The sequence below is a fragment of the Cervus canadensis genome, chromosome 25, assembly GCF_019320065.1.
Source record: "Cervus canadensis isolate Bull #8, Minnesota chromosome 25, ASM1932006v1, whole genome shotgun sequence".
NCBI classification, from domain to species: domain Eukaryota; kingdom Metazoa; phylum Chordata; class Mammalia; order Artiodactyla; family Cervidae; genus Cervus; species Cervus canadensis.
In genome coordinates, this window is record NC_057410.1 from 42137731 (window position 1) to 42154905 (window position 17175).

At 36.2% G+C, this 17175-nt stretch overlaps 1 protein-coding gene across 2 annotated transcripts in view; it reads right to left on the reverse strand.

Annotated features, from left to right (window-relative positions):
* TMTC2 (transmembrane O-mannosyltransferase targeting cadherins 2) overlaps positions 1-17175 on the reverse strand; it is a 389698-nt gene that overhangs the window by 105326 nt on the left and 267197 nt on the right. For both annotated transcript variants that reach the window (XM_043447075.1, XM_043447076.1), the window contains one exon: positions 9845-9966. In XM_043447075.1, the coding sequence (XP_043303010.1) occupies positions 9845-9966 (122 nt within the window). The remainder of the gene's footprint in view (positions 1-9844; positions 9967-17175) is intronic.

Consider the following 17175-nt stretch of genomic DNA (forward strand, 5'->3'; position numbering starts at 1 on the left):
AGGAGAATGAGTTTGTATGTATAAATGCATATGACAAGCATATCTCCAAACTGGATCCTTCCCAAGTCTCAGCTGAGTGTGCGGGAGAAGCACACACACATGGATGTTTTGGCATTATTACAGAATAAGATTTTCTCTCTCTCTTAAGAGAAAATGCGCAAGATCGCAAGAAAATGTGGGTCACTAAATAGGAAAAAAATCAAGTACAGAGGTGACACAGAGATGGAAAATAGGAAATCTGAACTTCTCTGCCTTTAGATAGACAATTTAATAGTCTACTTAATAGTCTTCAGCTCAGGTCTAAATTACCACTGTCAACATCTCAGGCCCTCTTGATCTCGATTGGTAAATGTGCCATGAAGGCTCCATAGAACTCATTAGACATCAACCTCCCAAAGAGTCTTCGTCAAATGAGGAGCTCTGAACTGATGGGCACACTGTAAGTAGTACTTTTGATGACCTGCTGGAAGCCAACGTGGATTAGCCTGAGAGGGAGAAACTCCTGAAGGACAGTCTTTGGGTGGAGAGTGTGGTTCCCACTCTTCCATGGTCTTAATTTCCAAAGAACCCAGCAAGGTTCTCACAGTAAAGAACCAAAAAAGATGCCCTCCTGGTGAAGGCAGGCGAAGAAGAATAGTCTTTGTGAAATATACTCCATTATGAATTGAACATATCCAACATCCCACACAAAAAAATTACACAGCATGACAAAAGGAAAGAAAAACACAGTCCAAAAAGACGAAGTTAGCATCAGAGCCATACTAAGATACTGAAACATGAAACATGTTATAATTGTCAGAAAAGAAACTTAAAATAACTATGACTAACATGTGAAAGACTAATGGAAAAGTAGACAACATGCAGGAACACATGTATAATGTATGCAGAGAAATATCCTAAGGAAGAATTAAAAGGAAAAGCTAAATATCATAACAGAAATGAAGAATAAATTTAATGAGATCGTTAGAAGACTCAACATGACCACAGAGTCAATGAATTTAAAGATAAGTCAATAGAAACTTTCCATACTGAAATGTAATGAGAAAAATGAATGAAAAGTACAGAACATCCAAGAACTACAGGAAAATTTCAAAACATGTAACACACCAGTAACTGGAATATCAGATGGGAAAGAAAGACAAGAGGGCAGAAGAAATATTTAAACTAATATTGATGCACAACTTCCCAAAATATAATAAACGCCAAACCATAGGTTCAGAAAACACAGAGAGCACTAAACCAGAGAAATTCCCCAAATAATAAGCCTAGGCATAGTGTGTCCAAACAAGAAAACTAAAGACGAAGAGAAAATCTTAAAGTCAGAGAAAAGAAAGTACCAATGGAGAAATAAGATTAAAAAATACATTAGATTTCTTGGACATCCCTGGTGGTCCAGTGGTTAGGAATCTGCTTGCAGGGGACACAGGTTCTGTCCCTGATCCGAGAAGATTCCACACGCCTTGGGTCAATAAGCCTGTACGCCATGACTACTGAGTCCTCACGCTACAACTGCTGAAGTCCACATGCTCTAGGGCCCCTGCTCCACAACAAGAGAAGCCCACACACCACAACAAAGAGTAGCCCCTGCTTTTATTTTTTCATTTTTTTAATTGAGGTAAAAGTCACACAATATAAAACATACGGTTTTAACCAAATTGAACTGTATAGTTCAGTGGCAGTAAGTACCTTCACATCGTTGTGCAAATCTCACCATCATCCATCTCGAATTTTGCACCTTCCTAAACTGAAACTGTCCTCATTAAACACTAACTCCCCATTTTCCCTCTCTACTCCCAGGCTCTAGGTATCCACCAGTATACTTTCTGACTCTATGAATTTGACTATTACAGGTACCTTGTATAAGTGGAATCAAACAGTATTTGTCTGTACCTAATGTACATTGAAATGCATTTGTAAGGTTAACTTAATATATGTCCTGTGAACAGGTGGAACCTTTCCTTCTCCTGTGCTATACAGTAGGCTCTCGCTAATAAACTATTTTTACATCGTAGTATATAAATGGAGGAGGGCATGTCAACCCACTCCAGTATTCTTGCCTAGAGAATTCATGGACAAAGGAGCCTGGCGGGCTACAGTCCATGGGATCACAAAGAGTCAGACATGACTGAGCACCGCACCAAAGACCAGCAGTGTCTGCATGTCAACCCCAGTCTCCCGACTCAGCCCACCCACTCTCTCCTCGGTGTCCATGCATTTGTTCTCTATGCCTAGTGTCTCTGTTTCTGCTTTGAGAATAGGTTCATCTGTACTATTTACTGTTTATGAGGCTTCAAAAATGAAATCTCTCACATTTCAGAACAGATGTGGCTTCATTTACATATATGCCTCTGTGTGTGGATCTGTTTGTATAAATACACACACACACACACACACACATTCAGATGTTACGGGGGAAAAAAAGGCAACTTTCTTTAGGAAGTGTTGGTCCAATCACTGGAATAGAAGACATTTGTTTTGAAAATGTATGCGGTCAGTACCACCTTTTAAAAAAATAAAGTAAAACTAATCATTCAGTCGTGTCCGACTCTGCAATACCACAGACTGTAGTCTGCCTAGCTCCTCTGTCCATGGACTTCTCCAGGCAAGATACTGGAGTGGGTTGCCCTTTCCTTCTCCAGGGGATATTCCCTACCCAGGGCTCGAACCCAGGTCTCCTGCAATGCAGGCAGATTCTTTACCAACTGAGCAAAACATAAACATGGGTTTAAATAAGTGTGCTGTTTTAATAACTAAAGATGCTCAAATTTTCTCCTATTAAAATTATCAAACTGAAAAATATAAATTATAAATGAAGTTTAACTCACATTAAAATGTGTTCATGCTTTACTACATGACAAGAAAGTCAACATAATGTAGCAGAAAGAATAACAAGGTGGAAATTGTGATGTTAGGTTATGTTGTATCATGCTCAGTCACTCCATGGTATATGACTGTTTTGTAACTCCAGTGAACTGTAGCCCGCCAGGCTCCTCTGTCCATGAGAGTTGTCCAGCAACAGTAATGAAGTGGGTTGCTATTTCCTTCTCCAGGGAATATTCCTAACCTAGGGATCAAACCCGTGTCTCCTACATTGGCAGGCAGATTCTTTACCACTGAGCCACCTGGGAAACCCAGTATCATCTTATTTATCCCTAAATAAAAAGCTAGCATTTCTTTTCAAACATAGCATCATAATACTTACATATAAAGCCAGGTATCATTATTTCACGTGACTTTCAATGCCTGAGAATTTGAGTATTTTGATTTTACTATTTCTGAGAATATCTGACAAAAGAAAATATCTCTTAACAATGACTTTCAATAACTGACATGCAAAAGCAGAATAAAATTCTGATATACTTCAGAGGTACTTGGATTCGTAGGTTACTTGGTGGCAACAAGTAGAGTAATTATAAGATTGATTCTATAATTACACCTAAATTTAAAAAGAGATTGATTCTACATATCAAAATGCATAAAAACAACTATACGATTCATTATGATTTAGAGTAAAAATAATACAATGATAAGTGAATTACTGCCAGAATGCTAATAAGTTTAGACATGGCAACTTCATATAAAATGCTTAGCTGAACACTGCATTGAATTAAATTTTCTTCTATATTTCAGTCAATATTTCAGTAGCACAATATATGTGATATATGCCTTCTCTTTTCACAGAGTAAGTTTTGTAACTTCAAGGGTATATGTCCATAATAATCACTCAGTGAGTCACAGGAAAAATTTTTGTTTCCTGCTCCCTCCAATCTAAACATGACTGTACCATTATAATAAAACAAAGGAACCTAAATGTTAGTCAACGTGCAAAGTGGGAAGAGTTTTGCTTTAGAGAAGACCAAATGGAAAAATAATCTCAGCTCTAAACAGTAATAATCATTACAAAAGGCCCAAGGAAACACACAATGCTGCACTTCCAGATAAACTACACTGACACCATTCTAGCCTGGGGTATGGAACTTTTCCATGGAACTTCAAGTACTTTCACAACTGGAGTTTTATGTAGCCCAATTAACTTTGGCTAGACACAGAAATCTGGCTCAGTACTTCCATGCAGTAGCCAAAATAAAGGTTTGCTGTATCAAGAATTACTGTCAGAGTCTCCCATATCCTTCCTTCTCTCTTACTAACCTAAATCTGGAAAATAACCTAACAGCCAAGCTCCTTTTACTACAATTTAAATCAATACTAATTTCACTGGCTCAAAAAAACTACAAAATATTTCGCTGAAATAAACTGAACAAGGACAAAAGGAGGATCAAAAAAAAACAACAACAAAAACCAAAAAAGTAAGGATGTACACACAACTAAAGTACATACATGGTTTTAGAAATAACTATAAAACCATTTGAAACATGGTGATAACGGAAACTTACTCCTTTCTTTCTCAATGCTTGTCCAATTTTAAATTCATGGCATTAGTCCTAGGTAACAAAGTTCAAACAAGGAATAAATCACAATTTTAAAGAGAACTTGTGTTTAGTATTTTAACTGGACATGAGATTGGTATGAAAGTTCTATATATTCTATAGTTGGGTCACCCAGGTCCAACTATATTTAAACATGGAGGCTACCAATGACCCTAAAGCAGAACTAACTATTTTCTAGGGCACCCTGGAACATTGGTGATTAACACATGACCTAAAAAGTGTCAATAGCCAAAAACAGAAGTCCTAAGCTCATGAACTATAAAGCTTAACAATAAAAATGTGTTTACCCATTCAAACTAAACTAGTATTTAGAGGTAATGCCTAGAAATAAGCTATTTTCATACCTTATGGGGAGGCATAAGGTTACTTTGCCTAAGGGGAGCGCTAGCTTACTTTTAGCATCTCTAATCAGGTATAAAAGGGAGGAAAGCATCACACAAAATTATTTAATATAGAATGAATATTAACGATGCTTAATTCAGAAGTCCTTGAGGATGTATCCAATTCTACTATTGAGTAGCTTATTTATTCTTGGGACATATCTTAAATCTTAGAAGCTCAGTTTTCTCATTTATGAAACAAAGGCTTTACTCATCATAAAGCTTCATGAAATAACACATATCAATCACAGACATTGAGGAGATGTACACCCTCTTGTGCCTACCTCCCCTTCCAGGGTCTTGAAAATTACACTGTATCCACTCTACAATCAAGCCACTCTCATTCATTTATTCCGTATATACCTCTGGGAATTAGAGTGATGCCTTAGCATGGATTAATAAATCTCAATGCACATGTTGGCAAAATGAAGGGACTAATGAGGACATGAGATTCAGACTAGGGAAACAAGAATATTTAAAAATCAGCTACCTGTACACCTTTAACTTATACAGCCTGTTGTTGTTGCTTAGTCACTAACTCGTGTCCAAATATTTGGGACCCCTCAGACTGTAACCTGCAGGCTCCCCTGTCCATGAGGTTTCCCAGGCAAGAATACTGGAGTGGGTTGCCATTCATCCTCCAGGAGATTTTCCTGACCCAGGGATCAAACCCATGTCTCTGTGTCTCCTGCACTGCTGGAGGACTCTCTACAGCTGAGCCAATGGGGAAGCCCAACTTACATAGTACTACACAGCAATTACACCTAAACAAAACCGGGGGAAATGACACAAGGCCAGTCCTTACATAACTTAACAAGAGAAATACAGAGGAGGGTGCAAGGACAGTGGTTAAGATTGTGAAATGCCTTATACTAAATGTATAAAAAGATAAGTAAAGACTTAGTCTCTGCCCCACATTCAGGGTCAAAAGACACAGATTTATATCTCCCATTCAATTGAAAAAGTACCACTACAGAGACACTGAAAATCATGAAGTATAGAGAAAGGAAAAAAAATAATTGCTTAAAAGATGCAGGCAAGACTTCACAGAGGGAAATAAAATTTGAACAGGCAGAGAGAGGAAAAGGACATTTTTGTCAGAGGCAAAAAAAAGGATTTGATCTACGGAATTTGTCAAAGCATTCTGGGAAATCCTAAATCTTCTTGAACTTTTCTAAATACTATCTATACTAAAAATTATTAAAGAAAAATTTGTATAAAAATGTTCTGAAAGACATACAACTGGCTATAATAAAAGCACCAACATTTTTGTTTTTGTCGAAGTTGTTTCAGAAAAATATAATTCTTTATATGAAATCTTAATATACAATATAAGTCTAATTTTGTTGCAAGTCAGTTGTACATATTGTATTTTTGGTCAGTTCTGATGGAACAGTAAAAACACCATTCCATTTTTTTTTCCTCTCTCTTCAGAGTAATAGCCAATTTCATTTTATAATATTTTATATTTAAAGCATTCAGAAGTCAAAATGTGTGGCATTTTCTACCTTGCCAATTTCATGTTAAGTCAATGGCATTTTACCAGGCTAAGAAACCCAAAATTAGACAAAGGCAATCCACTGGGATCAGAAATTTGCCAAATCTCATAATTCAAAAAGAAACTATTAAGGATGGTTTTGGACTTTTTGGCACTGTGAGTTTAAGCCATTCCATAATAGGGTTTATATTTCATCTAATCAGCAAGTCGGAAACTATAAAAGTTCTATTGGTGGGGGGATTAGAATTTGAATTGTAATACATGTCTTTTCTTCCCTTCCTTCCATATGCTTCAGTAAATTAAAACTGCTAAATTTTGTTTGTAAAAAGATCTTCTTAAAAATAAAGCAGCTTGTAAAATCATAGTTTTAGAACAGGAAACTTAAAATATTCAGGCTTGAAAACAAGAAGGAAAAATAAAGGATACATAGTTTCTATATACAAAGTTATGTCACAGTCTAGGTATATTCAGAATTAGGTACAGATAAGTTTTCAGTGTTTTTACTTTCCAAGTGATTTTATTGGAGGAAAGAAAAATCAGGCATTTGAAAATTTTATTTTTGAAGGTGGTATTTTTTGAAGGTGGCCATTTATCAATCTAATTTAAAATGTTTCTATTTTAATTCCATAAGAACATCTAAAGGCAGTAGTTGCAGCAAGAGGTGTATATGAATTCTCTTCTTATTTGGAGCTGTGTGAATTACCATCCTATCAGAATAGGAAATGGAAAAGGTTTCCATAAGGTAAAACACATTTTTTTCTAACTGATTAGACTAGACATAGCATGATCTTGTAAATGGCCCAAACAGCAACTCATACCCTCCAATTCTGAGTCATGTTCTTTCCCTTTCTCTGTTCCTTATTTTTTGGGGCCCCATATTAATTTCTTTCATAATTCTTTCACATATTTTATTTTTTTGTTTGTATATGAAAACATTTCCACATCTTTATTCTCCTACCCTTCAAATGAAAATTGTTTTGCCATCACTTTTTAATTTCTAAAAGCTCTCATTTTTTCATATTTATTTTTTTATGTCATCCTGCACTCCACAAAATGCTATATTACCATCTCGAACGATTTTTTTCCTTCTGTTCCCTCATTTCCTTTTGCTAATCCATTTGTTTCAGCTCGAATCTTTTACATTTCAGGGTTTCCTAACACGAGAGACGATGTCTGATTGCCCGTTGTTATTTTACAAGTTGAGTTAATAAAAGCTGAATGAATTCTTCAGGCATAAACGTGCTTTCTGGACTGGAAAGAGTCACTTTTGTATGTCTGGTTAAGGAGCTAGTCATTTTCAGAGATCTCCAAATGTAGGTATATGGAAATCTTTTCCCCAGAGTGATTCAGTTTCTCCAGATAAAAATGCTACCATTTCTTGGGAGGTGAGGTTTGTGTATATGTGTTGCTGGTTGGGCGGGTATCAACTCTTGTGTAGTTGTGTTCTGCATGTAATAGGGGACAGGTATTGACAGTCTGAGTACTCCACTGGAAAACATTTGATCAGTCCTCTTTTCATTCTGCTCTGCATTCCACCCTCGACTGGGCAAGCTGTTTGAGTGAAAGAGCTGTCTCATTCCACTGCCTCACCACCAAGAACACACCTTCCCTTGACTTGCAGTGAGTGCTTGGCTACTAGGGTTGTGCACACGGGGAGAGACAACTGATTACCCTATTTCATTCTCCTTAATGCACTCTCTTCTATGTCAGCTACCACCAACTCTTGAGTCTCTAGATTTCTTATTTTTATCCCATTCCAAACCTCCTTTAGACAGTGGTTTATTCTGTTTTGATGGATCAGTTGTAACACCTCTTTCTGCTACCTGAGTTTCAAAAATCAACTTAAATTTCACCTCCCCTCCCATTCTGATTGTTCCTATGAGGTTACTCCTTCTCAATATTTTATCCAGTAAAAGTTTATTCTGATTTACTCACACAATCAACATTTCTGTGCTCACCGTTCTTTTCAAAATCCACTCTGTAAATCTCCTTCTAGATTTAAATATGTCTTCTCAAAAGACATGTTTAGTATCATCTTCAGCTAGAGTTTTCAATGAACTGACTTTAATTTCCTGGCCTAGGAATTCCTTGCTCATTCAAGTAAAATAAATTCAAAACCCAAACCCCAGTGAGCGGAGGACAGTGGTGACAAATTCTCTGCAAAGATTTCAGATTCCATGCTGAGACAGGCAAACGTTCATGCTGCCCTCTTTACCAGTATGTGAACTTTTTCTACATTGTTCTTTCACAGAGGATATGAACTTTCCTACTTTATTGAGACACCTAGTTCCTGGCCTTCTGTCTGTCCAAGACTTAATCTCTTATTCCATCAAGAAGGAAAGACAGACAATAAGCTCCTTCTCATGGGTTGTTAAGACTAGTAAACTATCCCAAATCAACTTTAAGATCAGCCGACTGTTTACCATTCTGGTGTTTAGTTACTGCTTTATTTCTACCCTGGGGAAATTCTCTTCCTACTCTTTGAGCTGAGCCATGCATTAAGAGCATATCTGTTGTATTTTATTAAGCACACGTAGATGTGTTGTAGTGAGACGTTTTCTGGTTACTTAGTCTGCCTATATAATCTCTAAGTAGCATTTCAGTGGTATCTTAGAATGGAAAGGTAATACTTCTAATTGTTTAGCTTATCACCTTCTATGGGAAATAACATTATTTTTAAACAATTATAAGATACCTTTCTATGAATTTACTCAGGAATTACTTTACTGACCATTCTATGTTTTGCTAATATTCACTTATTTTTATTTGTAACACTGGAGAGAAATTAAGGGATATGACTAAAATAACATAGACAATATATTTAGATTCAGACTGAAGGCTAGTTGTACCATTTATTAGTTGGTGAACTCAGAAAAGCTATTGAAATATTTTGAACAATCTCTGACTGTAGAAAACAAAAAAATATTATTATTACTTTGAAGCACATAAAATTACAATTTTTTTAAGTCACAGTGGTTGACTATAAACAAGTCCTTATGCTTCCAATATCGCTTTCATAGAAATATGGCCACGAGACTCATCACACAGTGGGAAGCCAAATTATGGGTAGTGCACTTCTTTTACAGAATGACTTCTAGTTAATAGGAATTCTAGGTGACACTGATGGACACACATGCAATGTTTTATATAATACCTGCTTTTTGGAAAGAATCCGGTGTTATAGCCAATCTGGGGTTAACATTGGCTTACAGAACATAATCTTTATACAAATATTGTTATTTTGACAAGTTCATTATATAATCACAAATTTTGGGTTCTCCATTTATACATTTCAACTAAGTACATCAAGGATACACATCATACTTTATCTATGGCAAATCCCATAGCCAAAGGAACTCATTTTTCTATATTTTTTGTACATTGTTCTAATTTAGTATGACCATCATTACATCTTAACAGCCTGGATTAACTGGCTAGGAATTGGTACCTCAGACCCTATCTACCTCAATCTGCACAGGAGAACCAAGTTCTAAAGGGTGAGAGAGACAGTTACTCACTGTCAGAGCAAGCAGTTTCCCATAGGTAAGATGAGCAGGGATGTGGTCAGTCTTGGATCTCAGAGATTCCATATACCAATGCTCTGCCTCAGGGAGCATGCTTAATCGCATGTATGCTTCACCTGACAAGAGAATCAAATGAAAAATCAATCTGACAATACAGTTTTCCAAGAACATTTGCAACAGCATCATATCACATGTTTATATTCCATATATTTTCAGATTCTGTAAGAAGTACTCTCATCCGTTATCTCATTTGATTCCCCTAAAGTCATGATTCTGTCGATTTCACAGATGAGAAAACTTATGTTTGGCAAAATTAAGTGAAATGCCTAAGTCAAAAATGTAGTATGCAGTAAAGCTTTGATTTTTTTTAAATCTAGAAATGTCTAACTCTCAATCATACGTGCTTTGTCACCATTTCATTTTTTAAGGTTGGGTCTTTCTTATCTACAATCATTTGTTCTTTTTTATTCATATTCATTCTTTCCTTTACAAACTCAAGTATTTATAGAATAGCTACTAAGTGGAGAGTATTATGCAGGACCTATACAACAAAAGTTCAGGGTCCTACCCACTAAAGTTGAAAACTCTGTTGAGAAAGTAATATTAAATGAAGAAGTTAAAGGGAATTCTTCGGTGATCAAGTGGTTAGGGCTCCATTCTTCCACTGCAATGGACACAGGTTCAATCCCTGCACAAGCAATGGGACATGGGTTTGGTCCCTGGTCTGGGAACTGAGAGCCCCATATGCGATGTGGCTGGGGGGCAGGGGGCAAAGGAACTAAAAATATTTGGGAAGAAGCACTGGTGCTAGATCTTAGTTTTTTCAGAAATTATTTGCATTTTATATGTTAATAAGTAAAGTAAAATTTACCAGTTTCATTTGGAAAATCCAGTGAATATATGACAATTATTTAGCATGCCCACTACCAAGTACAAAGCTAGTCTAAGGCCTTTCAGCCATCAGCTATTATTTTCAATTTATATAAATTTTGCCCACCAAATAGCTTTTCATTAACAGCCAAACAAGAGAAAAAAATCAGAAATAAGCCCAAAGTGTATCATCTGCCTTCTTATCACCACCCGCCTCTCCTTTCTACACTTACAGTTTAAAGAATATTCCACTTGATAGGAAGATTAGATTGCAAGATGATTTGTGTATTTAAATTAAATATTATAGTTATATTAAACACTTCAAATGTAGAAACTACTCAATTTCTGAGACCAACCAACAAACTGGTGACCAGCATTATTTTTCAAGCAGATTTTTGTAACAGTTTAACTAATCAGAATTGTGATGGCTCTTTCCATTTAGAGGAATAATCAGAGGCTTTTCTTAATGTATCACCCACACTGGTTGTACATCTTTGCTTCAAAGAAAGAGCTAGCTTCCTTTTATTTTAATCAAATTCTCTTTACATTACCACAGTGTTGTCAATACAAATATGTTTGATGAATTGAATTGATCTGCATCTCCAGGCTTTTTGAATGCCCTTTGCCTGTCCAGTTAGTAAAAATATTGGTGACAAATTACACGTAACATAAACAAAAATGTATGCACCACTAACACATCTATGTGTTTCTAGTTCTGAAAATAGTCCTTAAACTATATTATCATAAAAATGATAGCTTGATTTTTTTTCCTGAAGCTTAAAACATGTTTCCATTTAAGAAGAATTTGGTTAGACATAATCAAGTGCTCAGGTTGAGATGTAAGGAGTACTGAAGCAAAGACCAAAGACTATAATAAAATACACAAAATACGCATAGTTGTCAAGAGTGGTAGGATTAGGTACAGATTTTTTTCCATGTTTCTGTAATAATTATATTGTCTTATTATCATATCTCATAATAAGTAAAACACTGCCAGGCGATTTTCTTTTTGCTATGTTGAACTAATAAACATTTCCAAATAAAGCAAACAGTAATTTTTCTTGGGGAGAGTGAACCACTTCTTTATACTAAATATTAGATATGATTTATATAAAAATGTAAAATCAAGTATTAAAAAATTTAAAGCAATTAATGATAACCAAAATTCAACTACCTCTGAAATGGATTTTAAAGCCAGTAGAAATTTCAGTCAGAGCTGAAAGATGGGTCTGCTTTATGAGGTTCTGTTTGGAATTAATCTGAAATTCTACTTATAGTCTTCAACTGCTCAGAGATCACCTTTTAGAAGCTGACAATCACTGCATTTAATATGGCTTCTACTTTTAATTTATTTAAAAAAACAACAAATTTGTAGAACAGTAAGTTATAGGCACAGAGAAAGTACAGGGGAATTCTAAGTCCATGGTGCTTTTGAGATTCAAAATTTCATATTTAAGTGGTTGGTGTTTGAAAATCATTTCAAAAAGCATACTCCTTCTTTTTTTCCAAGTCAGAAATCTATCATTATTAAAACCCATTTTGAAATGAAATATTATTAATTTGCTATTTAACTTGACCTACTTTGTTCAGTAAGAACTCATAAGCAACTTGTTAAGTTATAAAGCTTGTGAGGTGGGAAAATATCAAAGGACCATAAATAAAAAATATAATGTAATAATGCATCTTGGCAAGTATATGAAAAATGTAAATAACCAGCCTGCTTAGGTTCTATCGATTACAACTTAGAAAAACTTCAAGTAATCATTTGTTGTATCTCAATAATAATGATGACAATAGCATTTATTGAATGTTTGTTGTGAATTAGGGTAGCAAACTACAAGGAACAAACATCTGACTCACATGTACCCACTCCTCCCATTCTATACCTTTGGGTGCACACAAGGTTTTCTCACTTAGCCCCACACAGGTCCTTAACACCTCACCCTCATTCAGCCAGTGCCAACTAAGTTTTAGATTACGTTTGTGAGATGAAACATATTTTCAGTCTCTATACTAGTTGCTCTGTACCTCATTTTATTAAATTAAGGAATGTCCTTAATTAACCTGGATTACAGATGAGAAAACTGAAAAGCAGAGTAGCTAAATTAAACACACAAAACCATAGACGTAGAAAGTTGCAGTTCAAACACAGGATGGCCTGATCTCAGTGCATTGCTAATCTGTCGGTAGTGAACAATCACGAACTTTCCAAGTCTCCAGCTCAGGTGAAAATTACACTTTGTCTCACTCATGGGAAACTGTTTTCTAGCTTGTGATACACAGGCCATCAAGTTCATTTCACTTTGCCTTGAGCTTATCTATTGAATTAAAGAAGTAAGAAAGAGCAACAATAATCCATGGTTGACCTTTAAAAACATTTCTGCCTCAAACTGGATTCAATTCTTAACAGGGAAATATATATCATGTAAGATGTACTTTAGTTCTTAAGGTTAACCTTAACACAAAAACAGCCTATACGATGGTAATAAAATCAAGACGCAAAACCAAAAATGCAAGAAAATAATCATGGATGAATTTAAATGTGTTTAAAAGGCAATTCAATAAAAGTTCAAGCAACAAACAACATAAGCCCAAGTACTTGCTGTACTCCTGGCATGGCCAAAGTAGGAGCTTTGTATTTCTCATCTCTAATTCATGAGAGGGGCTGTTTATGAGTGAGGAGGAAGGCTCAGTAACAACAAGTGACCTGCCCTATGCAAATCAAAACCACAATGAGGTACCATTACACGCCAGTCAGATGGCTGCTATCCAAAAGTCTACAAGCAATAAATGCTGGAGAAGGTGTGGAGAAAAGGGAACCCTCTTACACTGTTGGTGGGAATGCAAACTAGTATAGCCGCTATGGAGAACAGTGTGGAGATTCCTTAAAAAACTGGAAATAGAACTGCCATATGACCCAGCAATCCCACTTTTGGGCATACACACTGAGGAAACCAGATCTGAAAGAGACACGTGTACCCCAATGTTCATCGCAGCACTGTTTATAATAGCCAGGACATGGAAGCAACCTAGATGCCCATCAGCAGACGAATGGATAAAAAAGCTGTGGTACATATACACCATGGAATATTACTCAGCCATTAAAAAGAATACATTTGAATCAGTTCCAAGAGGTGGATGAAACTGGAGCCTATTATACAGAGTAAAGTAAGCCAGAAAGAAAAATACTGATACAGTATACTAACGCATATATATGGAATTTAGAAAGATGGTAACGACAACCCTGTATGCGAGACAGCAAGAGACACAGATGTATAGAACAGTCTTTTGGACTCTGTGGGAGAGGGCGAGGGCGGGATGATATGGGAAAATGGCATTGAAAATGTAAATTATCATATGTGAAACAAATCGCCAGTCCAGGTTCGATGCATGATACAGGGTGCTTGGGGCTGGTGCACTGGGATGACCCAGAGGGATGGGATGGGGAGGGAGTTGGGAGGGGGGTTCAGGATGGGGAATGCATGTACACCCATGGCGGATTCAAGTCAATGTATGGCAAAACCAATACAATGTTGTAAAGTAAAATCAATAAATAATTTAAATTAAAAAAAAAAAGATTTGGGGGCTTTCCTGACATGCCAGTGGTTAAGATTCTGTGCTGTCAGTGCAGGGGGTGTGGGTTTGATCCCTGCTCGGGGAACTAAGATCCTACATGCCATGTGGTGTGGCCCAAAGATCAAAGAAAAAAAAGTTTGAATGTCTTGAAAGCCCATGCTTTTTGCCACTGCATCAAGCAGTTACCAACCATATAAAGTTCATTACTTATTGAATATCCTCTGAAGTATTAAATGTATTACCTTTATGCTTTTATATTATTCTGACACTCTGAATTAGTATTGGTCTCATTTTACAAATGAGGTGACTGTGGGTTACTGAGCTTAATCAACTTGTTCAGTGTTCAAAAACAAGCAAACGACACTGAAGATTCGGAGTGGATTCTCTCTCTTTCTACCATACCACTGAGTCCAAACATGTAAAAAAAATTAGAGAAGAAATAAAATAACTGCAAAAAGTACCATTACTGAATTCAGTATTAGGAGAGAGAATGGTGTATATGCAGTCCTTCAAGCTTGATTAAAATATTAAAATCATAAAAATGCCATAAAGGAAATGATCACAGGAAAAGAAAGTTCAGTAAATTCAATAAGGAAGAGAATGAAGATACTTGATTGGGAATAGGGTGCAGGAAGGTGGGTTAAGTCATCTTCTGTGGTACTGTAATTCTTCTTAATTTATAATAATAGAAAAAAAATGTTTATAGTACCCAGGAGGAAAGAAGCAATGATGAGTATTTTTCTTTCTCATTGTACAAAAAAAATGACATAATAGAGGCACTTTTCATAAGAATTCAAAGATGTGCTGTGTGATGATATAGTGATCAGGTTCATCACCCAGATTTATTTTTGCTTCACTCACAGACAAAGGGGATTTGGATGTCTCCAGGCTGGCTTCAGGCAGATATAAACCAGTTTCAGATGTAGAACAAATAATGTCACTCTTCCTCCCTAAAAAGCCCTGAATCTAAATAACCCAGGCAAAGGCTAACTCCTTAAAGGAAAGAATGCTAGATTATTGATGATGTAAGAGTCCAGATCTCAGCGATTCTCATGTTTCAAGTTACCAGACAGCTCTGGCTTACAGATAAAGAATAGAGCATACAGGGGTACACATTACTGCTATCTGCTAGTGCTGCCTTTTGTTTTTTCTGCTTTTGCACAAAATAATACATTTCTATTTCTATATTTCAGTTTAGATTCCTCTTTTTTTCCCCCCTTTTAGATTTATTTAGATAGAAGTGGTATAAAGCACTGTAAAAGTTTGAGGTATACAACATCATGACTTAACATATACTGTGAAATGATTACCACAACAAGGTTACTTGATATATTTCATATAGTATAGATATAACATAATGCTTGTTTCCCTTGTTATGAGAATTTTGAGGATCTATGCTTTAAGCAAGTATATCATATAGCAGTATTAACTGCTATATGATATTGTACATCAAAGTGAACATTAGGCTAGTGCAAAAGTCATTGAGTTTTACATTGTTGAACTTTGCTGTTTGATATTGGAATACATTCTTTAACAAATGTGGCTTATACATCATTTTAATGTGCACTTCTCACTTCATTTTTTTTTTTTTGCTAATGACTTATTACTTGCTGTTAATTTTATATTTATTTTAGACTATATAAATGATGTTAGACAAAAAGCAAACTCAAGTGATTTTCTTATTCAAGTTCAAAATAGGTCATAAAGCAGCGGAGACAACTCTCAACATCAACAACGCATTTGGCCCAGGAACCTCTAACAAACGTACAATTCAGTGGTGGTTCAAGAAGTTTTGCAAAGGAGACTAGTGCCTTGGAAATGAAGAGCATAGTCGCTGGCCATCGGAAGATGACAAAGACCAACTGGGAGCAATGATCAAAGCTGATCCTCTTGCAACTACAAGAGAAGTTGCCAAAGAACTCAATATGGATCATTCTATGGTCATCCGGAAATTGAAACAAATTGGAAAGGTGAAAAAGTTCGATAAATGGGTGCCTCATGAGCTGACTGTGAATCAAAAAAATCATCATTTTGAAGTGTCGTCTTCTCTTAATCTACACAAAAACAAACCATTTCTAGGTCTGATTGTGACATGGGACAAAAATTGGATTTTATACTACACCCAGTGGTGACCAGCTCAGTGGCTGGACCAAGAAACTCCGAAGCACTTCCCAAAGCCAAACTTGCACCAAAAGACCAGTCACAGTCACTGCTTGGTGGTCTGCTGCCCTTCTGACCCACTACAGCTTTCTGAATCCTAGTGAAACCATTCCATCTGAAGGCATGCTCAGCAAACTGATGAGATGCATTGCAAAGAGCGATGCCTACAGGGGTACTGCTCAACAGAAATGACACAACTTCTGTTGGGCCCAAAAGAGAAAGGACCCGATTTTTCTCCATGACAACACCTGACCACACATCACACAAGCAACATTTCAAAAGTTGAACAAATTGAGCTATGAAGTTTTGCCTCATCCACTATATTCACCTGACTTCTCGCCAACTGACTGTCACTTCTTCAAGCATCTCAACAACTTTTTGCAGGGAAAATCTTCCACAGCCAGCAAGAGGCATAAAATGCCTTCCAAGAGTTTCCGAAATCCCAAGGCATGGACTTTTATGCTACAGGAATAAGTAAACTTATCTCTCATTAGTAAAAAATGTGTTGATTGTAATAATTCCTATTTTGATTAATAAAGATGTGTTTGAACCTAGTTAAATTGATTTAAAAATCACAGTCTGCTCAACATCACTCATTATTAGAGAAATGCAAATCAAAACCACAATGAGGTACCATTACACACCAGTCAGGATGGCTGCTATCCAAAAGTCTACAAGCAATAAATGCTGGAGAGGGTGTGGAGAAAAGGGAACCCTCT